This window comes from Rhopalosiphum padi, chromosome 4 (assembly GCF_020882245.1).
Source record: "Rhopalosiphum padi isolate XX-2018 chromosome 4, ASM2088224v1, whole genome shotgun sequence".
Taxonomy (NCBI): Eukaryota; Metazoa; Arthropoda; class Insecta; order Hemiptera; family Aphididae; genus Rhopalosiphum; species Rhopalosiphum padi.
Window position 1 is genome coordinate 53,602,024 of NC_083600.1, and position 26,300 is coordinate 53,628,323.

Sequence of the window (26,300 nt, forward strand, 5' to 3'; positions counted from 1 at the left end):
ATTATCTTTACAATGTATTTAAACATTTAATTCTTATAGGTTATTCTAGTATTAAGTTGGTCAGTCATAGAATTGAAAAATATTATAAGTTGGTATGACCCAGCAACCAACCTAATGCATATTACGCCGAAAATGATTGAATTCTGTAAAGAAGTTGGTTTGTGCGTTGTAAAAGATCAATTTGTGTTTGTTATGGGTGGTTTTGAATACTTTTATGATGGATTTAAATACGACTATCGGTTATTAAGATCTGTTAAAATGCTTGATGTATCTTCATCATCATTATGTTGGGTTTCCAAGGCTGATATGTTAGTTAGTCGAAAATCTTTTGGAATTGGAGTATTAGATAATATTATATATACTGTAAGTCATGCTAAATGCTAATATAATACTTACTTTATGTTATAAATACTATATGTTTTATATTATATTAAATACTAGATTGGTGGATATTTAATAGTGTAGAGGTTTTTGGGAGTTTGTAATTTGCACCAAATTAAAGATATGTAATTTGCACCACTGCAGGTAGTCGAATATAAAATTTATAATTTGTTTCAAAATGATTATCAAATATTCGATTTTGAAATATTCGATTATTTCTCAATGTCCTCTTTGACGTCAAGACTAGATGGACATGAATGAAAATAATAATTTTTCGGGATTTTTCACCTTATGTGGTAATATTAATTTGAATTATAAATTTAAGTTGCTTTGGATCAGTATAATAATAAATTGATATCAAGAACTTCATTCATTGAATTATTAGTTTCATACAAATACAAAAAACGTGTAAGTATTATAACAGTTGTGAAGTATAATAGCAATTAATATGTACCTATACCTAAGTTTACTTTTTTTCACGTATACATTATTATTTCCAGATTATTCCACCTTCAATTAACCGCGAAACATAAAATGCTATCAAAACAATCAACAATCAACTTTTTTTCATACTCATAATTATACGATTTTATATAAACTTACAACATTATGTGTATAAGCTCAGCTATTTTATAAATAAAAACAGCTAAATTTATATTAGGATATAGAAACTCGTAAGTTGGTACTATCGAAAAAATAATCGATTTTAATTTTGATGCAAATTACAATTCCTATTTCTTACTACCTGAGGATGGTGCAAATTACAAACACATTTTAAAAAAAATGGTACAAATTACACATGTTGTATATATTTTGGGTTCCTGAGGTTAGCTTTGTTAGTACGTCAAAAAGCTTTTGGAATTAAAGTATTAGATAATTGTAGATATGCTGTAAGTCATGCTAATATAATAGTTATTTTATGTTATAAATAATATATATTTTATATTGTATTAAATGTTAGATTGGTGGACTAGATGGTAATCGCTATTCAAATAGTGTAGAGGTTTATAACCTTGATACTGAACAACGGAAAATGGTATCTAGTATGATTTACGGGAGAGAGAATTTTAGTGTTGGAGTACTCAATAACCTGATATATGCAGTAAATAATTTTATTATATTAATTATGTGATATATTTTAACTAATTAATTTATGTAGGTAGGAGGTTATAGTAATTGTAATGGTGGTATGAAATCTGTTGAATGTTATAATCCCAGTCTTGACAAATGGAACTTAGTAGAAAAAATGTCAAATAGGCGGTATAATCTTGGTGTAGCAGTTTGGGATGGTATAATGTATGCCGTTGGTGGAACTAATGGATCAACACCTCTTAAAAGTGTTGAAGCCTATAATCCAAGTACTGGAGTTTGGTCATCTATTGCTGATATGAATTTGTGTCGAGTTAATCCAGGTGACTATAATAATTAATTTTTTTACAAAAATGTATATAATTTGTATATTTTTTATACTATAGGAGTAGTGGTGTTGGATGGTTTATTGTATGTTATTGGGGGAAGCAATAAGGCAACAACTGGACAAAAACATTTAGATTCTGTTGAAATCTATAATCCCAGAAGCGATTCCTGGACAATTCAAACAATATCAATAAGACGTCAATGTTATGGAGCAGTAGTAGTTAATAGCCCACTACATTTATAAATTATTTAGCAGAAACAATAACTTTATTGATGTTTTTAACCATGTACAATTTTGTACTGTTTATTTTAATAATATATAAATTTGTATTCTAAGTTTCCATCTGTATTGTATTTTAATTATTTGCATTTATTAAACCAATTGAAAAGTCGCAACCTTAACTATTGATATCACATGGTTAGAACCTAGGAAATCGTCAGTATTTATCAGAGAAAGTTGTTGTTGAACCTCTTCTTGAAAATATTCCTGAATGTATGTTTTCTTTCATGAAAATGACTAATCTTTAATCTAATTAAATTGATAAATCCTTCCACTATTCCACAAACTATTAAGTACGGATCTGTTTATTTTTATTTATCTTTAAAATGTGTTTGATCATATAATTCTATTAGATATTTTTATCTTTAAGTTTGTTCAATACAACTTACAAGCTGTGTATTTTCAACTGGTATCACAAAATAAATGAAATTATTTATTCTGTGCTGGTATGACCCAGTAACCAACCTAATGCATATTATCTATATTCTACATCGACCACCACGAATAATTTAATGACGCCGTGAATCAGCTGTTCTATGCGTTGTAAAAGATCATATTCGCGTGTTAAACTAAATGAAGGCTTAAAAAGTTCTTTTAAATTACATTATGTATCTTAATCCTGATCACTACTAGTAGATAACCGTGATCGAGATGATTAAGACAACCTAACCTGTTGAATTCACAGGATTAATATGTTAGTTAGGTAGTCAAAAATATTTAGGAGTTGATGTATTGGATAATTGTATACATGCTGTAAGCCATGCTAATTTATTACTTATTTTATAATATATTAAATGCTAGATTGGTGTACATGGCTATGGTATTAATGTATTATGGTAAATATATTTTGTTATTTAAATAATGTAGAGGTTTTTAACCCCAGTACTCAATAATAGAAATTGGTAGGTATCTAGTATGTATAATGAGCGATGTAATTTTGGTTGTGTTGGAGTACTCAATAACCTTATAAATAATAATTTTAATGTATAAACTATGTCATAAATTTTAAATAATCAACTTATGTAGGTAAGAGGTAATTGGCTGGGAGAATGTTAGTCTAAGTGCTGGAATTTGGTTGTCTGTTGCCAATATGCATTTGTGTTGACTAAGTCCTGAGGACTTATAATTAATTGATTAGAAAATCTACAAAAATAAATAGATTTTTATAATTTATTTATTATAGAAGTAGTGACATTGACTGGTTTGTGGTTTATTGTATATTATTGGACCTTACCTTACCTAACCTCTTGAATAACAACAAATATTTTAATCGCTTTAGGATGTATCCTTATATTTTACGCGATTTCGTAAAATTTTAAATTTCATATGCTCTTAAATATTTTCTATATTGACGCTAGGGGTTTTTTTTACAGTTATTTGAAGAAAAAGTTATGAAGAACCTTATGTTGGGTTTTTTAACCTTAGATATAGATTAGAAAAAATTTATGAATTTTCAACTTCAAAAATCCTTGCAAATTTTCGCGATTTTGACATATTTTATAAACATTTGAACTTATAATGCTTATAAGCTTATAAACAAAAATTGTAACTAACGAATTTTGATTTTTTTTTATTATGATAAGAATGACTTATAATAAACCTTGTATTAAATTTTAAAAACTTTTTAGAAATCCAAATTTTATTTATCGGAGTTTCAAAAAAATAAATTTAGAAAAATCGAAAATTTCAATGATCCATAAATAGTTTAAAAAAAATTCTAAATATTTTGAAAATTTAATAGATAACGCTAAACATTTGGTGAAAAATTCAAGTATTTAAACAATGTTTTTGATTTATAGCAAAATATAAAAATCGATTTTGTCAAAAACTGGTTATGCGTAAAAATTTCTGTTTTTCCGTTACTTTTCAGGGTTTTTCCAGACCCAGATGTATTATTCAAATAGTTTGTGGGTATACTTAACTATGAATGCAAACATATATATTTATATGGGTATCTAAAATACAATTTTTTCCTTCACGCTTGGTCTGTTGTATATAGTATGCGTAAAGCAAAGTGCAAAGATAAAATTATATATTATAATATCATGTCTTAGCTATTCCCCTACTCTAGTGGAATATAATATTCGTTTTCACTGCAGCTACACTCGTCCAGAATAACAGTTTTTATTTTTTTTATCTACGATTTCGGCATAATATGCGCCTTAGGGTTTTGAACCCATTTTATGGGTACCATATTGCATACAGGATGTTTCACGAGGTTGAGGATTTACCCATTGCAATATCTCCTGAAATAATGGAGATAACATAATTCTGGTTTTTAATATGATTTGTAGGGACAAGAACTTCAATTGTTTGAAAACTATTTCAGTTTTTTATTTTTGAACCCCAAAGTACCATATAGATTCAATTAACCCTTTTCAAAGAGAGGCTGAAGTCAAAAATCAAAGCACTATTACTACTCCAAAACGTAATGACACAAAAAAAAAACACACACACCATTGTAAAATGAATACATTCAATACTCCGTTCGGAATCTAATAATATATAATTGTTTAATATTTTAACTTTTAATTTTTTGTCCGAGGCGGGATTTTACTGTTCCGTGTGGGGGGATGCACGGGGAAGATCCTAGATTTTTCTTTTCCTTTTATTATTATTCTTATTAATATTACTATTTTTATTATTATTATAATTATCTTATTCCTAATCTTATTATTATTTTTAATATATCAATATTTTTATTATTATTATAATATTATATTATTCTTAAAATAACTTTTATTTAAATTGTGCGATTATCGGCTATTGCACTATTGGGGTTTCGACGGTTTCTTGTTATCTGTCACAGAACACCGGACCGGTCTTGTGTTATCGCTAATGAACTAGGTATAAAAGGCCCTGTGAAACGACCAGCATTCACATTCACTGTCTTTCCTCCGTCGTAGCAAGACCCACCCGGGCAGACTTGCGCGATTAAGGAAGGCATCTCATGTCTATATTTTTTGTCAGAGATATTTTGATTTTAAGCATATTTTATGTTGCCTGCACATTATATCGCTTTTACTCAAATTATTAAATCGCTAATGAACCAGGTATAAAAGGCCCTGTGAAACGACCAGCATTCACATTCACTGTCTTTCCTCCGTCGTAGCAAGACCCACCCGGGCAGACTTGCGCGATTAAGGAAGGCATCTCATGTCTATTATTTTTTGTCAGATATTTTTTGATTTTAAGCATATTTTATGTTGCCTGCACATTATATCGCTTTTACTCAAATTATTAAATAGTGATTTTATTCATACCTATTCGTAGCTCTAACATTTCCTTAGCCCAAGCTCTGGTATGCACAAACAAAATTCGGCGCTGGCTTTGTTCCGTGGCTTATATAAGTCTGGCACAGTTCGGGCGCAAGACTGCCAGAGTTGCGGTTGCGGGAACACTGATCGTCACGTCTCTATGAAATATTTGTGTATTTTATTTATTTTTTTATATTCCCGTATCACGCGATCAACAGTCGTTTGTAGGAATACATTATTCGTGAGTGTTCAACTAAGTTTCCCAAACAGAACGTATATTCGTAAAAACCCCGTTTCCCTGTCCGTTATCGACATTGTCGACACGCGCAGAGCTACGGCGGGTTACGTTCCGCAGAAATGACGATTCGCGCGTACGTCGGATCTAGTGAGCAGATGGCACAGTTCCAGTGACTCGTCAGAGTTCCGCGTTACGGGTGTATCGCTCTCGTTTGAGCTGCCCGTCTCGTGTGCCACAGTAATGATCTGACAACGCGTGCGATTCGATTCTGATCCGATTATTCGGTGGCTGCGATGCCGTTGAATGACATACGAATCTGTTCGAAACGTTGTACACATTACGAAAACGATAATTATTTTTGAGTGTTTGTAACGTGTAATAATATACGATTTTCCAAGGTTTTTTTTTTGGTAATACTTATTTTATCCACGTTAATTTAGTTAGGCTTGCTATTTATTAGGCACCAAGTTATGAATCATAAAAAACACTCATAGATTTGACAACTTCTTTCTTCTTTCACGTTCACAATAGCCTGCAGGACCGAAGCGGTCCCATATAAAAAGGTCTACATATGTGCGGTCGCCGCGGCCTAACGATTGACTATATTAATTATTATTATTATTATTATTGCTGACGTGATTTTTTGTATATTTTCCAATTTTCACAGGATTTTAAGACTATTTCAGAGTGTTACTTCGTTCATTTTTTTTTCGCACATAGGATCTTCAACCGGGCGGGCTGTACTGTATATCATACAAGTATTTCTCGACGATATTTGTGTCGCACAGTACTGTATTCATGGGTGTATATTGTATATTTAAAAATATATTATGGTTTTTTTGTAGGTGTATTGATAAGTTAATAACAATGTACATTTGACTATTTGAGAAACTTATACACAGTGTATTTTATAAAATTTATATTAAATAAAGGGAATGACCCAGGGGCGCCTGAACAATTTTTTTGCTGTGGGTGCGCTAAATATTTCAAGCTTTTTTCTAGTGAGTAGAGGGCATAGCAAAAATAAGGGTGTTCATTTCAAAGTATGATTAATATAGCCATATACCATTTATTTTCTAATTACCCGTGTACAGGACCTATACAAATGATAGATTATCGCAAATATGACAATCTACGTTACACTGTAATTGACAATAATTAGTATCAAAACAAAATTTATTTTTCTGGAATGAGAAATAATAAATAATTAAAGTTCATGTTATGTATTTTTCTTCCAACTAATGTGATATTCAGTAGTTAAAAATTACTAACAGATAATAATATATTACTTGCTGAACAAAATTATAGAATAATATTTAGGTATTGTGGGCTAAATGTAAATATAAATAGGACATGAAGTCGTGAGGGCTTGCCCCCGCTGCCCCCATTATTCCGGCGCCCCTGGAATGACCTGTACTCAATGATAAAATAAATATTTAAAAACTATGCTCCAACTATAGGTATTGTATGACTATACGTATGTACGGAAAATGGCAATAATATTTTATGTTTTTGTACACCAAATAATGCAAATTTTATAAAAACTTTGATATACTGACATACTGCTGTTAACGTCGGGATATTTTTCTTTTTGCAACATTTAACATCGTGGAAGGAGATAAATTTGGTAATTTCGAGTATTGTATATTTCACTCATATTAGGCATATTATTATATAATATAGACAATAGTTAATAAGTGCTGACAAATACATTAGAATCATTAGATAATATATTAAACATGTTTCTGTGCTAAGATTTATGTAATGTAAATTAATTAGGTTTCTGGAGTGCAATAGTTATCCGTTAGCCAACAATCAACTAATAAAAATCCATATATAAACGTTATTACATTAATAGGTATGTTATAATGCATTTTTGTTAATAATATGCAGAAAATACACGCAGACATGCAGTATTAAATAATAGTATTCATTAGCTACCACGTATAAACGTGTTTGTTAAATTCTGTATAATGTTCATTATACCGTTTAAAAGTAGCAAAAATTTAAAAAATTTTAAATAACCTTTAACTTTTAAAAATTTTAATTTTTAAAAAACACTCATCGTTTTGTCCTGTTATCTTTTAATTTAGTAATAGGTATATTTACTCTAGAACCAAAATTGAGCGGGTTGCGGGCACATACGGGTGCGATACTGCGATGTCCTCTTATCAGCATTTAAATAAATATTTGAAATAAGCACAATTATTTTTATCGACATAATTTTTTTTTCAACGACAAATGACAATAATGTTTAATTTTAAATATCGTAAAAATTTGATTTGAATATATGGATATTTTTAAAATTTAGATGGCCGATAATGTTTGGGGGGGGGGGGGGGCTATCTTGCCGATGCGATTTATCTATACGATACCTTCTGAAATAATGGAAGTATATTAGAATTCTGTTTTTTTTTTTTGAGACACATGGACAAGGACAGCAGTCAACAAGTATATGTAGTGACGGCACTACGTATTTTGGAACCCTGAACAATATTTTTGGTGGGGCCCTTGATGATTATGGAACTTGATGGTAACTATACTTAATAATAATTATAAAATAAGTAGACATGGGCCCCCCTTGACCACGGTGCCCCAGACATTTGCACAGAGTGCCCCCCCTAGCGCCGTCACTGAGTATCTGAAGTATCACATATTTTAATTAAATTTAATGTTTTAAAAAAATTGAAAATAGCTTTTTTGTAGAAGTTATTTTTCTGAATATTTTAACATTTCAACACTTTATTTTCGATAACATTGGTATCTTAAATATTTTTTTCTAGTTTGAGAAAAATTGTCAATTATTTAAAACCATATAATATATACGCCAGACGCCAGTGTTATTACTTATTAACATGTTGTGGTTCGTGGGCTCGTACCCGTAAATAATACAAAAATATTTTTAAAAGTCAAAACTAAAAACAATATTAAAAATCACGATTCTACCATTGTCCATTACTAGAATATTATTAAATTAAAATATGAAGTACTTATAGTTATTGACCTTGTGAGTCTTTAAAATAAATTTAAATTATGATAACTCCATTATTCCAGCCTCCAGAAGATATTGCAATAGGCAAATCCTCACCGGACATTCTGTATAGTCTATAGGTAAAGAGTGAATATAATTTTACAAAATGTATTAGTAATGAGGTGTATGCGAATTATGTACTTATTTCTTACTGCAGTTATTGTTAACATTGCCTTACAATTTATATGATCTACGTTTATAAAATGTAAATTAACATAAATATTTAATTCAGTACCTATGCTTATTATTGCCTAATTATAAAAAATTGTCAGTTATTGAAAAATGCTGATAAAGACGATTTTCAATCATATATTTATATTCTCATCTATCCTGCATTCGTGGATGTGTGTAATAAAAACCAAAACTCATCTAAGATATTGTAAAAACTTAAAATCTTGCACCGTCGTGCTTAATAATTAATATATATATATTACGGTTATATATGTTAACGTGGTAAATGTCGTCATTCCCGCCCTGTTAATCATATCATTTACCTAATAGTTGATAAATGTTGTAAATGTAGACATTCCCCGGTTATTGATGTCTATCCCCAGTTTAATTGGAGAATTATGATCAGTACATTTATGAAAAGAATTGTATCGAATTTAAAAAAATAGTTTTGACTTAAAAAATGTTGAGATTGACTAACGAAAAATGTTCAAAGCTCAAAGTCGGTACAACTGTCCCAATATCAGATGTTGATAGAGCTCGAGGTTCTCCGCGTAATTTACTTGCTGTTATTATTTTGTTCGAAGATGACATGTATAAATTATGTAAACCAATTTTAATTTGATAATATTTATTTAATATTAAATAAAATAAGTACCCGGATGTTTGAACCAGGTACAGAATAGGGTATGTTGAAACATAAATATACAAGAGCTCAAATTTCCCCATGCAAAGAAAAATTTCTAGAACTAGATGAAGCTATAAAAAAAAATTACGCGAAGCCGCTGGAAAATAAATAGCTAGCTAGTCGTCAAGCTTCAATCGATGTAATTGCAAAACTGATTGTGTCACTAAAAAATGTGCTTACAATGCAGCAGAAATGTTGTGAAGTACAAAATGTCATGGTATTATGGTACCTAACCAAAACTGTACAAATAAATAATTTGTAATAATATGCACCTATTTTATTCATTTCAATTAACCTAACCTTTCATTAACTTCTTTGAAATCAAATTGATGAGATTCATAAATTAATCACCCGCCAACAATAAATCATTATTAAATAGTATCTATATTAAAACAATCAGTGTATTATTTGAGATTTATCTTCATTTACCACAACTCACAAGTTTTGGTAAATTACGTCAATGACCGGGGAATGACAACATTTACCAATTTTCGTCTTTCACCGTAACATATATAATTAATACGTCGACACCCTAGAGTAATATTAGTAATAACATTGATTATAAATACTAGAATATAATAATAGTATTTATAATCAATGCTATTATTAATTATTTTTCTTTTACGAAATCCCGTATAAATTATTTATAGCAATAAATAATAATATTATTATGAAGAAAATAATAAATTATTATGGTTTGGAATCGTCGTGCGTTGCGGCTCGCCATAAACGACGCAAAATCAATTTTCACTATCTGCGTCTGATATAAAACAGTTTCTTATGATATCAATTAATGTTGACTTCCTTCACCGTATTTGGTACTTATTTGTCAATTTGAAAGTCTATTTATTTTATATTCCACTCTGCACACATTCAAATTTTCGGTTTTAAATATTTTACTGTTTTACCATTATCACACCTTAACAACATACCTGAGACCATAGTACCACAACAGAAGATATTTTATTCGTTCATTTATAGACGTATTATCTGTGACAGTACCACGTGTTAGCGTCCATGTTATAACTTACTGTTGTCTACGCAAGTACCTATTCTAATGCTAATAGTTAGTAGACACCTAACCTAACAAGTTCACTAGTCTGCCTCCAGGTCTAAGTGCAATTTATAGACACAGCAGTACAGCACAGACTCAAGGTAATTTTAATTTAAATATTGTTCGATGTAAAATATTGAATAAATAAGTTTTAATTTTGAATGTTAAATGTACTTAAATAAATAATTGAATTTAACCACAATTACAAATCAATCCTATTTGAACATCACTGCAGTCGCACTTTTGAAATTAACCGTAATAATAGGTAAGAAAAATGCATTTAATCTATTGAGTTCAGTGTTGGCGCGAACAATTATAATTCGTGGGACACGTTGGTGTATTAATATTAATGTGAAATAATATTACTAAATCTAAAAACTATAGTTACCAGGTATCCAGGGCCACTGAAAAAATGAAACCTAACCTACCAGGAAATTTAGTCCCAAAAAGTCACAGTCATTGCCACTGATTGAATTCAATAGATCATTTATTTTATTATTGTGTTGTTATTATATTTATTTTATTAATAATTTAGTTATTGCTTTATTTACATGGATCTTTAATTCTTATTGACATAAATTCGGTATTCACACAATAATTATCTATAACTTATTAACTATCTTTCATTCAGCTTAAAAGGTACTGTGTCCGTGAAAGAGATGGATTCTGCACAAAAGCTTGTTCTGAAATCCAAAAAATGTGAACCTGAACATTTCAAAAACAGTTCTCACAAGGATAGAGTGTTTGAAGTACTTCAGTCTTCACGTAACCAGTATGATTATTTTGTTTTTATCTGCTTGCTAAGTAACTTCTATTAATACATTTTAATTTTAGGGATGACATTTTTTGTGATATTAAGTTACAAACAGATGACGGTACTATAGTATTTGGACATAAAAATATATTGGTATCAGCTACCCCTTACTTCAAGGCTATGTTTTCTAGTTTTGACGAAAGCAATAAAGATCTTGTTAATATAGGAGAGTTAGATTCCACCATTTTACAACTATTGATAGACTACATTTATACAGGAGAAATCATGATCACTCAAGATAATGTACAGGTATTATTGACTATTGTATTTATACATACCTATTTGATTTGTTATGTACCAACGTCCATCAAATTTAATTAAATTGTTGATTGCTCAAGGTTGTGTTACCAGCTGCAGATCTCTTACAGCTAGACTATGTAAAACAAGCATGTGTTGAGTTTTTACAAAAACAACTGGATCCTTCAAATTGTCATAGCATTAAAGTATTTGCTGACTTACATAACTGTATAGAATTGTTGTCAAGCTGTGGCGCATATATTAAAAAACAGTTTTTGTATGATAACTTTAACCTAATTTACTGCTTCCCTCTGTAAGTTGTATATAAATTATAATCATAATTTTTCAGAGAAGTGGTTGAAAATGATGAGTTTTTGTCTTTATCATCCGAAGAAGTGATTAAGTTAATCTCCTGTAATGATATTAATGTTCCATTTGAAGAAAAAGTAAGAAAAATGAAATTAATAAATATTAGGGAGTGACAATTCCCTTTGGCACCCTTTGAAGGTATAAATTAGCATTAATAAACTTGCATAATCGACCTCATTATTTTGTTATGTATCATATATTGTCACCACTGAATTGACAAGTCATCGGCTTACCTAGTTTTAGGAATTTCTAACGTTTGATTACAGCTACAGCTACTGTACGATTAAATTAATTAAAATCAGTTATATTTTCTATCAACGTATGTACTAATTTATCACAAAAAAAAAAAAAATACAACCTAACTCACATAACCAGCCCATATTTTAGGTTTTCCTTTGTAACTCACAAGACCAATACGGCCCTGTATATCGTCTAGAACTTAATATTGGCTCTGATTTTTATGAAATATGTACCAATTTTCAACGTCTCTAGTAGTAATATTACACCCTATTACTATTCCATTTGAAGAAAAAGAAATGAAACTAAAATTAATATTTTTTTAATTTTAATATTGAGGAAAAAGATCAATATATTTATACATAATACATAAAATTATATAATGAAAAGTAAATGATACTTAGTATAAAAGGTATATCGTTTATTTTCTGAAACACATAGGTATTTTAAAATCAACTCAAATAATTCTTCTTAAAAACAATTCACTTTTAAAATGATCATTGCTTATATTATAACCATAATTAAAAAAAAAAATGTGTACAGAGACAAATGATCCTCTTATTTTACTTCTATGTCTTGTCTAACATCCACGTTTTACATTTTTAATTAAGCAGTAATAATTCATAGTAATGTAATAAATTTCCAATACAATATACACTATTGATTGTCCAGTGCAGATTTTCGATTAAGTAAAAAAAATATATCTAAAATTATGTTTAACAATTTCTGTTGTTAACAATTTATATATTATTAGTATCAAATTAGTATATACTATAACTATAATCTACTATATAGTATATACAATATAATTAACTATTTCATTACTTTTAATTTCTTATAAAACTGTATATGTATATCAGGGTAGTCATTTCAGGTTTTAAATAGGAGTGCGAACATGTAAGTATGGTAATATTTTTTTTTATCCTATACAGTTTTGGTATGAATGGTAATTACTTATTATAATTTTAATTAGTTTAACAAATTAATGATAAAAAAAATATTTTTAATCTACCTTTAGCAATACATAATATGTAATTTTGCTATTGAAAATCCTAAGTCTGTATTAAATTGAAAGGAAAATAATGTATTTTCATTGGACATAATTAGTGTAGTTGATATATAATATCGGGATGCAGTTAGTGATGTTGTTAAATATTAACGGGATACAATTTGTATGAAAAAAGGATCTTGGGACTCAATTTGTTTGCTGCAAATTATTTTAGTAAAAAAATAAATGTATAATAATTAGAGCGATTTATGTATTATGAAAAAATACATTAAGATATTGTGTTCATAAACAGCTGTGTAGAAACCCTTTGTTATTAGTATTAAATATTAATTAGGTGGTTCAACATTCTTCAAATTTTCCGTTAAACGAAAAAAAAACATATTTATATATGTTATATATATAAAAAAAAAAATAGATTAACCCCTTGGTTTGGAGATCCCAAATAACCAAAATAATAAGTGGATATATTAAAAATTTAATTTAATTACTGCACTAGTTTTATACTTTGCTCAGCGTAAAATATATGCATGATCTGGCTCGATATACTTTTATGATTTTTACCTATAATAAATACTGATCTATATTCTATATCATACAATTTTTCACGTAATAATTAAATTTTTTTATTTTTTTAGGTATTTGAATGTGTCATTAAATGGGTAAAACATGAATTGGATCATAGAAAAGAGTTTTTACCCAATCTAATGGAACATGTGCGTTTGCCATTAATTTCCACAGAGTATTTATCAGAGAAAGTAGTCGTTGAACCTCTTCTTAAAAATAATCATGAATGTATGTTTTTTTTTTTCATAAAAATGACTTTATTATTGCTTGATGTATATAATTGATTATTGTTATACTTGTAGGTAAAGATTATGTAATTGAAGCATTACATATTAATCTAATTAAGTCAATAAATCCTTCGTCTATTCCACAAACTATTCGGAGTAAGCCTAGACAGCTACATAAAGTATGGATCTATTTTTATTTATTTGTCTTTACAATGTGGTTAATCATGTATATTTTTTAGATCATTTTAGTGTTAGGTTGTTCTATATCAACTAAAACGAGTATTGCCAATTGGTATGATCCAGCAACTAACCTAATGCATATTGCACCAGAAATGATTGAATACCGTGATTCAGCTGAATTGTGCGTTGTAAAAGAAAATTTTGTATTTGCTATCGGTGTTGTACGTGCACATTATCCATTTGCTAGGCATCAAGCCATCTCTAAAAGTTCTGTTGAAATGCTTGATGTATCCTCATCATCATTATTATGGGTTCCCAAGGTTGGATTGTTATTTAATCAAAAATCTTTTGGAGTTGGAGTACTAGATAATTGTATATATGCTGTAAGTCATGCGAACATATTACTTATTTTATGTTATAAATTCTATATACTTTATACTAAATGCTAGATTGGTGGAGATTGTAATAATATCTCTTTAAATAAAGTAGAAGTTTTTAACCTCGATACTCAAGAATTGAAAATAGTATCTAGTATGTCTAGTAGAAGAAGTAATGTTGGTGTTGGAATACTCAATAACTTCATATATGCAGTAAATAATTTTATTATATTAACTATGTTATATGTTTTAACTAATTAATTTATGTAGGTAGGAGGTTATAATAATGGTGTTTTGAAATCTGTCGAATATTATGATCCCAGTCTTGACGAATGGAACCCAGTTGCAGAAATGTCAATTGGCCGTAAGAATGTTGGTGTAGGAGTTTTGAATGGTATATTATATGCTATTGGTGGAACATCTCTTAAAAGTGTTGAAGCTTATAGTCCAAGTATTGGAGTATGGTTCTCTGTTTCCGATATGCATTTATGTCGACAAAGTCCTGGTGACTATTATTATAACTAATTGATTAGAAATCTACAAAAAATTTTATAAAATTTTTATTATAGGAGTAGTAGCATTGGCTGGTTTATTGTATGTTATTGGAGGAAGTAGCTGTTCTACTTGCTTGAATTCTGTTGAAATCTATAATCCAAAAACCAATTCCTGGTCAATAAAAACAATACCAATAAGTCATACAATTAATGGAGCAGTAGTAGTTAATAGGCCCCCACATTTATAATTTATTTAGCAGAACAATCCCTTTGTTGGTATTTTTAACCATATTTATTTTTGTTTTGTTTATTATAATATCTAAATTAGTGTTCTAAGTTTCCATCTATTTTATATTTTAATTATTTGTATTTATTAAAACTAATTTATAAGCCATAGATTTTATTAATTATATAACAATATATAAATTAATACAATACATTAATACCCTTAATGTCTAAATAACATTTTTGATGAGGTCTCTTGCATATGGATGGCCGAAGATGACTGTAGAACACCTCCGTTAAGGTTTTAAGGATTATCATATATCGTTCGTGGATACTTAACAACAAGAGTCAACGTCGTGGCGGGTAAGGTTGATTGGACTACGTGGAAACACAAAGTTCTGAATTAAAAATCTAAACTTAAACACATTTTTATAATATATACGTGAAAAAAGCCTGAAAAGGGTGGGAAAGTGGATATCGCTATGCTGTATAGTAGAGGTGGTGGGTAGGTCACTATAATGGATGTGTTAAATTTGGATACAATGACTGGTATCATTGTATATGTTACGCCGAATTTATGAAATTGCCGATTTCATGAAATCAGCAACGTTGTCACCGAATACGTGAAATCGGCAACTTAAAAAGCATAATACTGCCGATTGCGTGAAATCGGCAAGACCCTCCTTAAAAAATTATAAAACATAATTTAATTTAAATAAATGTATAAAACGCCAGAAATATAATAAAATCAAATTGTAATAATAAATATTATATGTATATAAAAAATAGTTTAAACGTTAAAAAAAAGTTAAAAAAGTTAAGTTAACAAATCTTGTTAAGTTATTGAATGTTAAATGTAATATTATTAGTTTATATTCATAAAAAATAATATTCTTTATTGATTAAAAAATTCCAAATAAATAGAAAATACTAATTTCCATAAATAATATCCTATTTTAACCAAAAAATATTGATACCAGTTTCCACCTAACAAACGTTGCTAATTGGCTGCTAAATGATGGTTCAAGAAAAATTTGAAAATATGATTTCAATGATATTGGTGGGTCTGGGGAAATGTGTCTCCAGCCCCACCCTAAGTTTTTATTTTTTCCATGATTTAGGACATGTACGTGCAATAAAAAGACCTCAATAACCAAGATAAAATGCTTGTACGTATCATAGCATCTATCATCATAGGTAATAAAGATTACGGCGTGGTAATGCCGATCAGCACGCGTGCAATTATTGTTTATTCATAATCCACTATTGGTAATTATGTCATAATAATATGTTACCGAATTCATGCAATCGGCAGAAAAAAGTCTGCCTAATTCACGAAATCGGCAATCAAAATTTGCCGACTACGTGAATTTGGTAGCCAAATTGCCGATTTCACGTAGGTATTCGGCGACAACGTTGCTGATTTCACGAAATCGGCAATTTCATGAATTCGGCGTAATATATACAAAATATAATTCTGAATGGAGATGATTTGTCAGTTTAATATATATTATATTATTAGTTATTACCTTTATGGCTTTATTTAATTTTTAAATTGTGAAATTTTTTTTTTTTAATAGTTGATACTTGATACAAGTACTTTATTTTTCTCAGCTATTGGTGAAAGTTAAGTTTATGCGACTTATACTTTTGAATGACATCAAATATTTTAATCATTTTAGAATATATCATTATGTTTTACGAGATTTCGTAAAAATTTAAATTTCACAAGCTTATAAAATATTTTCTATATTGGCGCTGGAGTTATTTTTACAGTTTTTCGAAGGAAAACTTATGGAGAACCTTGTATTAAATTTTATTAGATTTTTTTGAGTGCCAAATTTTTAAAAAAATCGAAAATTTCAATTGTCTGTAAATAGTTTAAAAAAAGTTAAAATATTTTGAAAATTTGCACGGGGAAGATCCAAGATTCTTCTTTTCCTTTTATTATTATTCTTATTAATATTACTATTTTTATTATTATTATAATTATCTTATTATTTAACACAAGTATCGCATATTTTAATTTAATATAATGTTTTAAATAATCGATAATAGCTATTTTGTATACGTTATTTTTCTGAATATTTTCACATTCAACACTTTATTTTCGTTAACACCATGACCTTTAATATTTTTTTCAATGTATATGGTCTAAGTTAATACAATTTAAAATAACATAAATATTTAATTCAGTATAATTATAAAAAATTGTCACAGCTATTGAAAAATGCCGATAATATAGACTATTTTCAATCATATTTATATTATATCCTGCAATCGTGCATGTGTGTAATAATAACCAAAAATATCCCGTATAATTTATTTATAGTAATAATACTATTATGAAGAAAATAATAAATTATTATGGTTAGAATCGTCGTGCGTTGCGGCTCGCCATAAACGACGCAAAATCAATTTTCACTATCTGCGTCTGATAAAAAACAGTTTCTTATGATATCATTAATGTTGACTTCTTTTACCGTATTTGGTACTTATTTGTCAATTTGAAGGTCTATTTATTTTATATTCCACTCTGCACACATTCAAATTTTCGGTTTTAAATATTTTACTGTTTTACCATTATCACACCTTAACAACATACCTGAGACTATAGTACCACAACAGAAGATATTTTATTCGTTCATTTATAGACGTATTATCTGTGACAGTACCACGTGTTAGCGTCAACGTTATAACTTACTGTTGTCTACGCAAGTACCTATTCTAATGCTAATAGTTAGTAGACACCTAACCTAACAAGTTCACTAGTCTGCCTCCAGGTCTAAGTGCAATTTATAGACACAGCAGTACAGCACAGACTCAAGGTAATTTTAATTTAAATATTGTTCGATGTAAAATATTGAATAAATAAGTTTTAATTTTGAATGTTAAATGTACTTAAATAAATAATTGAATTTAACCACAATTACAAATCAATCCTATTTGAACATCACTGCAGTCGCACATTTGAAATTAACCGTAATAATAGGTAAGAAAAATGCATTTAATCTATTGAGTTCAGTGTTGGCGCGAACAATTATAATTCGCGAGGCACGTCGATGTATTGTGTATTAATATTAATATGAAATTAGTCTACTAAATCTATGAACTATAGTTACCAGGTATAATTAATGAAAGGCCATTGAAAAGATGAAGCCTGCCATCTTTGACATTTTCCACCTACGGGCGAAAAAGTCACAGTCGCGCCGCCACTGATTGAATTCTATTGAATTATCATTAGTTTATTTTATCATTGTGTTATTATATTTATTTTTATAGTAATTGAATCTCCAGTATATTTAGAATAATAATATTTTATCAGGTATATTATTATAAATTAAATGCTAATTAGTAATTTTAACCATTATTTATATTATTAATAACTTAGTTATTGCTTTATTTGTATGAATCTTTAATTCTTATAAACTTAAATTCAGTATTCACACAATAATTATCTATAAATTATTAACTATCTTTCATGCAGCTTAAAGGGTACTTATCTGTGAAAGAGATGGACGAACAAAAGCTTGATCTGAAATCTAATAACTATGAATCTGATCATTTCAAAAACAGTTCTCACAAGAATAGTGTGTTTGAAGTACTTCAGTCTTCACGTAACCAGTATAATTTAATGTTTTAATCTGCTTACTAAATAACTTCTAATAATACATTTTTAATTTTAGGGGTGACAATTTTTGTGATATTAAGTTACAAACAGATGACGGTACTATAGTATTTGGACATAAAAATATGTTGGCAACAGCTACCCCTTACTTCAAGGCTATGTTTTCTAATTTTGACGAAAGCAATAAAGATCTTGTTAATATAGGAGAAATAGATTCCACCATTTTACAACTATTGATAGATTATATTTATACAGGAGAAATCATGATCACTCAAGAAAATGTACAGGTATTATTGACTATTGTATTTATACATACATATTTGATTTGTTATGTACCAATGTGGCAACGTCCATAAAATTTAATTAAATTGTTGATTGCTCTAGGTTGTGTTACCAGCTGCAGATCTCTTAAAGCTTGACTATGTAAAACAAGTATGCATTGACTTTTTACAAAAGCACCTGAATACTTCAAATTGTCTTGGAATTAAAGTATTTGCTGACTTACATAACTGTATAGAATTGTCGTCAAGCTGTGAAGCATATATTAAAAAACAGTTTTTGTATGATAGCTATAACTTTATTTTCTTGTTCCTTTAGTAAGTTGTATGAATTATAATTATTTTTTCCAGAGAAGTGGTTGAACATGATGAGTTCCTATCTTTATCATCCGAAGAAGTGATCAAGTTAATCTCCTGTAATGATATTTATGTTCCATTTGAAGGAAAAGTAAGAAAATTGAAATTAATAAATGTTTTATTTTTTTATTGGGGAAGAAGATTGATTTATCTGCATATAGAATATATCTTATTATCACTGTGATAGTATGAATGGTAAATAATACTTACTTTATAAGTATATCATATGTAAATCACATAGGTATTTTGAAATCAAAATTTACAAATGGAATATTTTTCCATGTATGGATTAACTCAAATTATTATTTTAAAAATTATATTCAAATAGGTATTGGCAGTAATTCAGAATTTTTACTATACAATACTAAGAATCATTTTATAATTCCAATATTTATAGGGGGGCCAAGAGAGTGACTATTCCCTTTAGCACCCTTTGAAGGTGACTGACTATAATAAACTTGCATATTCAATCCATTATTTTGTTATGTATGTTATATCATCTAGAACTTAATATGACATATAATATTAGCTCTGGTTTTTATGAAATTTACTAATTTTCAATGTCTCGGGCAGTAATATTATACCATATTACTATTCCATTTGAAGAAAAAGAAATGAAACTAAAATTAACATTTTTTTTTATTTTAATATTGAAGAAGTTGTTCGATATATATTTATACATAATTCATAAAATTATACTGTGAACAGGAATTAATACTTGGTTTATTGGTATATCTTATATTTTCTGAATCACATAGGTTTTTAATATCAACCCAAATATGTCTTCATACAAACAATTCATTTTTAAAATGCTCATTGCTTGTATTATAATAAAAATATTAAAAAAAAATGTTTACAGACACAAATGATCCCCTTTTTTTACTTATTATCGGTAATAATTCATAGTAATGTGATAAATTTCCAATTAAATATACACTATTGATTGTCTAGTGCAGATTACTAATTTAGTAAAAAAATAAATCTAAAATTATATTTAGTTGTTTCCTGCTGTTAACAATTTATATATTATATTTATAGTATCAAATTAGTATATACTTTAACTACTATTTAGTATATGCAAAATCATTAACTATTTTTTTACTATTAATTTCATATAAAACTGTATATGTATATCAGGGGTGCCATTTCAGGTTTTAATTAGGAGTGCCGACATTTAAGTATGCTAATTTTTTTTTATCTTATACAGCAATGGTATGAATAGTAAATTAGACTTAGTATTATTTTAATTAGTTTAACAAATATTTTTAATCTACCTTTAGCAATATCTAATATATCATATTGCTATTGACAATCCTAAGTTTGTATATATAGAAAGGAAAATAATGTATTTACATCAGACATAATTAGTGTAGTTGATAAATTTTATCGGAATGTAATTAATGAAGTTTTTAAATATTATTGGGATGCAATTTGTATGAAAAAAGGATCTTGGGACGCAATTGGTTTGCTGTAAATTATTTTATTATTTTAGTAAAAAAATAAATGTGTTATAATCTATTTGAGCTATTTATGTATTATGAAAGAATACATTTAGATTTTGTGTAGATAAGCAGCTGTATAGAAACCCTTTGTTAAATTGTAGTTTAAGTATTATATATTAATTATCAGGTCCAACATTTTCCGTTCAACAAAAAAAAACATATTTTTGAAGGGGTTGAATACAAAAAAAATAGATTAACCCCTTGGTCAAGGGGCCCCCAAATTACCAAAATAATAAATGGATATATTAACAATTTAATTTTATTACTTCACTAGTTTTATACTTTGCCCAGGGTAAAATATATTCATGATCTGGCTCGATATATTATTATAATTTTGCCTATAATGAATACTGATCTGTATAATAACATTTTTCACATTATAATTAAATTATATTTATTTATTTAGGTATTTGAGTCTGTAATTAAATGGGTAAAACATGGATTGGATCATAGAAAAGAATTTTTACCCAATCTAATGGAACATGTGCGTTTGCCATTAATTTCCAAAGAGTATTTCTTAGAGAAAGTAGTTGATGAACCTCTTCTTAATAATCCTAAATGTATATATGTTTTTCATAAACTTTAATGTATTATTTTTAAATGTATATAATTTATTATTATAATATTTTTAGGCAAAGCTTATGTATTTGAAGCATTTCGTTTTTCTTCAATTAAGTCAACAAATCTTTACTCTATTCCACAAACAATTAGGAGTAAACCTAGGTTACAACAACAAGTATGTTTATTTTATTGTTGATTTATCTTTAAAATGTTTTTAATCATTTAATTATTATAGGTTATTCTAGTGTTAGGTTTGTCTCAATCGGCCGAAACGAGTATTACAAATTGGTATGACCCAGCAACAAACCTAATGCATATTGCACCGAAAATGATTGTATCCCGTGATGAAGCTGGTTTGTGCGTTGTAATAGATCGCTTTGTATTTGCTATGGGTGGAGTTGACTTATCTGATAGGTGTCGACTCAATGTGAAATGTTCTGTTGAAATGCTTGATGTATCCTCATCATCATTATTATGGATTCCCAAGGTTAGCTTGTTAGTAAGTCGAAAAGCTTTTGGAGTTGGAGTATTAGATAATTCTATATATGCTGTAAGTCATGCTAATAAATTAGTTATTTTATGTTTTAAAATAAATACTGTATGTTTTGTATTACATTTAAATATGCTAGATTGGTGGAATAGATAATAATGGCTATTCAAATAGTGTAGAGGTTTTTAACCTCAGTACTGAACAATGGAAAATGGTTTGTAGTATGGTTTACAAGAGAAGTAATTTTGGTGTTGGAGTACTCAATAACCTGATATATGCAGTAAATAATTTTATTATATTAACTATGTGATATGTTTTAACTAATTTATTTATGTAGGTAGGGGGTTATAATTATTTTAATGGTTGTATGAAATCAGTTGAATGTTATAATCCCAGTCTTGACAAATGGAGCTCAGTAGCAAAAATGTCAAATAGGCGGTATAATATTGGTGTAGGAGTTTTGGATGGCATAATGTATGCTATTGGTGGTTATAATGGATTAATACCTCTTAAAAGTGTTGAAGCCTATAATCCAAGTACTGGAGTTTGGTCATCTATTGCTGATATGAATTTGTGTCGAGAAAATCCTGGTGACTATAATAATTAATTTTACTTACTATTTTAACTTACGAATACTAATAGATGTTTATAATTTTATTATCTCATAGGGGTAGTGGCATTTGGTGGTTTTGTGTATGTTATTGGTGGAACGTGCAGGTCTGGTGTTTTGGATTCTGTTGAAATCTATAATCCCACAACCAATTCCTGGTCAATGAAAACAATATCAATAGGTCATCAAATTTATGGAGCTGTGGTAGTTAATAGGCCACCACATTTACAAACTAATTAGTAGAAACTATATCTTTGTTGTTATTTTTAACCATATTCATTTTTGTATTATTTATTATAATACCTATATTAGTGTTCTAAGTTTCCATCTATTTTATATTTTAATTATTTGCATTTATTAAAACCAATTTATAAGCCATAGAATTTATTATTTATATAATACCCTATGCCTAAGTAATGTTTATTATGAAGTCTCTTGCATATGGATGGCCGTAGATGACTGCATAATACTCCATTAAAGCTTTTAGGATTATTCAAGTAGGTACATATTTTGTAGGTATACTTAACTATGAAAGCAAACATTTTGCCAGGTAAGGTTGGTTGGCCTACATGGAAGTAAAAAGTTGTGAATAGATTGCTCACATTAAGTGTTTTAACATATATATTTATATGGGTACCTAAAATACAATTTTTTCCTTCACGCTTGGTCTGTTGTATAGTATGTGTAAAGCAAAGTGCAAAGATAAAATTATATATTATAATATCATGTCTTAGCTATTCCCCTACTCTAGTGGAATATAATATTCGTTTTCACTGCAGCTACACTCGTCCAGAATAACAGTTTTTATTTTTTTTATCTACGATTTCGGCATAATATGCGCCTTAGGGTTTTGAACCCATTTTATGGGTACCATATTGTATACAGGATGTTTCACGAGGATGAGGATTTGCGCATTGCAATATCTCCTGAAATAATGGAGATAACATAATTCTGGTTTTTAATAAGATTTGTAGGGACAAGAACTTCAATTGTTTGAAAACTATTTCAGTTTTTTATTTTTGACCCCCCAAAGTACCATATAGATTCAATTAACCCTTTTCAAAGAGGGGCTGAAGTCAAAAATCAAAGCACTATTACTACTCCAAAACGTAATGACACAAAAAAAAACACACACGTCATTGTAAAATGAATACATTCATTACTCCGTTCGGAATCTAATACGTTTGTAAATTTATTGATTTGCATTGTACATAATAATATATAATTGTTTAATATTTAAAATTTTAATTTTTTGTCCAAGGCGGGATTTTACTGTTCCGTGTGGGGGGATGCACGGGGAAGATCCTAGATTTTTCTTTTCCTTTTATTATTATTATTATTATTGTTAATATAATAATATTTTTATTATAATTATCTTATTCTTATTATAACTTTTATTTAAATTGTGTGTTCATCGGCGATTGCACTATTTCGATGGTTTCTTGTTATCTGTCACAGAACACAATACCGGTTTTGTGTAATCGCTATTCGTTAATGAACCAGATATAAAAGATCCAGCGAAACGACCAGCATTGACATTTACTGTCTTTCCTCCGTCGTAGCAATACCCACTCCGGGCAGACTTGCGCGATAGGAAAGCCATCTGGTATAATGGTATCTTTATTTTTTGTTCCGTGGCCTATATAAGTCTGGCACCATTCAGGCGCACTGCCAGTGTTTGGTGTGTTGCGTTTTTGCGAACACTGATCGTCACATTTGTATTAAATATTTACATATTTTATTTTTTTTATATTCCCTTATAGTAATTAGTAAGTAATAAATCATCATCGTACTGTGTTAACAGACGAACGTATGTACCAATATTGCATACACCAAACGCCGTGTTACATTTAAAATTATTATTATAATAAATCTAAAATATAGTATTATAGTACATTTAATTATTATACTTATTTTTATATAACTTGTCCTCATGGCTTTGATATTTTTAACCATCCTAGGCACGTAGACAAAAACAATTGGGCGAGGAGTCATAAGACAAATTTACAATAATCAATATTACATATTATAATATAACAATATATATAGGCAATAATATATTGCCTTTAGTATTAGATCAATTATATATATCAAGTGCAAGATCTAAAATGATTGCCTGTGTATGGCCGTATGGGTATACTTAAAAAAAATATCAAACGCAATTATAAGAGACTAGCTTAAAGTCAATATATATAATACAGCGGAACTTTGATTATCCGGGATAATGGCGGGGAGGGGTCACACGGATAAATGAAAACCACGGTTAATCGAGACTTTTTATAATAATGTAATTTTTTATTTAATTACTATTAGAAATATATACAATAATGTTATACATCTATAGTCCATACTTATTTTTAAATTTTCGGAAGAGTGAGCACGGATAATCGAGGTTCTACTGTATGTATAAGTTCTCAGTTTAAAAATGTAGTTTTCCCATTATAGATCTTAAAATTTTTTTATAGTCGATTCAAAATTAAATAGTTAAATAAACACAACTGAAGTGCATATCTGGGTTATATTATGTTAATATTAATTTAACTGTAGGCCAGAAGTAAAGCGATTACAATTGAAACACATTATTTTCTAATGAATAGATAACTATAAATTTTTTTTTACTTAATCAAGAAACCAACTATCTTAAGAGCATTTATATAATAAATTCGCTACACTCTTCTACTAAAAATGTTTAACAATTTCAAATAAATTTGTTTAAAAATAAAACATATTAGTATATACCTATGTATTAATATGTATTTTATGTCTATATGTTGTGTTAACTAATTTTTATAATAATTATAAACAAGCTTTAAGTACACACATCATGAAGCATAGTTAATTGACAGGGACTTCCTTACGTTTTTAAATTGTTTAACAAACCATTCTGGGTTTTATCGCTAAACGTTACTTGCAATACAAAATATATTAAATCATAACTAATCACAGAATGGTTGGTTTAATTTCTTACTATAGGTTAGGTTAGGGTTAGGTTCAAATTGAAATGTTATATTATATTATAATTTTATAATCAAAAAATAAATAAAAATAATTACTATAAAATATTCACATTATATATTGTCATTTTTTATTTATCTAATTTTATTCTATATTTGTCAGTTTTTTAATTTATTATACTTTTCTAATATGTCATTATTATTTATATTACTATTAGATATATCCTTGTCCTACCCGGCGTTGCCCAGGCAAAAGTCACCTCAGGTGAAAACCGAGATTTGTTTTACATTATATTAATAATAGCTGAACCAACCAATGTATAATATGTATTTTTTAATTGTTTAATAATGTTTGTTGTTAATGTTGCTAGGATACTAAAAATATGTCTAATTACTTTTTTTTTATTTAATATTTTTAAATTAATTTTGTTATAATATATACCATCCCCTATTTCAACCCCTTACAGCCATTTTTAGTATTAAAAAGTAGCCTATGTCCTTACTCCTTTCTCGGTGTCTAAACTATCTATGTACCAAATTTCATTTAAATTGGTTCAGTAGTTTCGGAGCCTATTCAATAGAAACAATCAAATCTTTCCTCTTTAAAATATTATATATAGATAATGGCCAAGTTTGAAAACTGATCTTGCACCATTGATGTTCTTAACCAATTT

The 26,300-nt window shown here is 28.3% G+C and overlaps 2 protein-coding genes across 2 annotated transcripts; both read left to right on the forward strand.

Moving 5' to 3' along the window:
• Positions 1–29: 29 nt before the first annotated feature.
• Positions 30–2,114, forward strand: LOC132929698 (kelch-like protein 2). Its single transcript, XM_060995224.1, has 4 exons — positions 30–363; positions 1,343–1,483; positions 1,541–1,793; positions 1,857–2,114. The coding sequence occupies exons 1-4, from the start codon at positions 115–117 to the stop codon at positions 2,039–2,041; spliced, it is 828 nt and encodes a 275-aa protein (XP_060851207.1). The 5' UTR covers positions 30–114; the 3' UTR covers positions 2,042–2,114.
• Positions 2,115–10,165: 8,051 nt separating this feature from the next.
• Positions 10,166–23,055, forward strand: LOC132930047 (uncharacterized). Its single transcript, XM_060995702.1, has 22 exons — positions 10,166–10,614; positions 11,145–11,285; positions 11,348–11,576; positions 11,666–11,841; positions 11,914–12,010; positions 13,815–13,971; positions 14,046–14,149; positions 14,210–14,533; positions 14,600–14,740; positions 14,798–15,032; positions 15,097–15,266; positions 18,536–18,571; positions 18,734–18,870; positions 18,933–19,161; positions 19,259–19,434; positions 19,504–19,600; positions 21,418–21,571; positions 21,644–21,747; positions 21,808–22,122; positions 22,202–22,342; positions 22,400–22,652; positions 22,731–23,055. Exons 2-22 carry the CDS (start codon positions 11,173–11,175, stop codon positions 22,910–22,912), a joined length of 3,570 nt encoding a protein of 1,189 aa, XP_060851685.1. The 5' UTR covers positions 10,166–10,614; positions 11,145–11,172; the 3' UTR covers positions 22,913–23,055.
• The last annotated feature ends 3,245 nt before the right edge of the window (positions 23,056–26,300 follow it).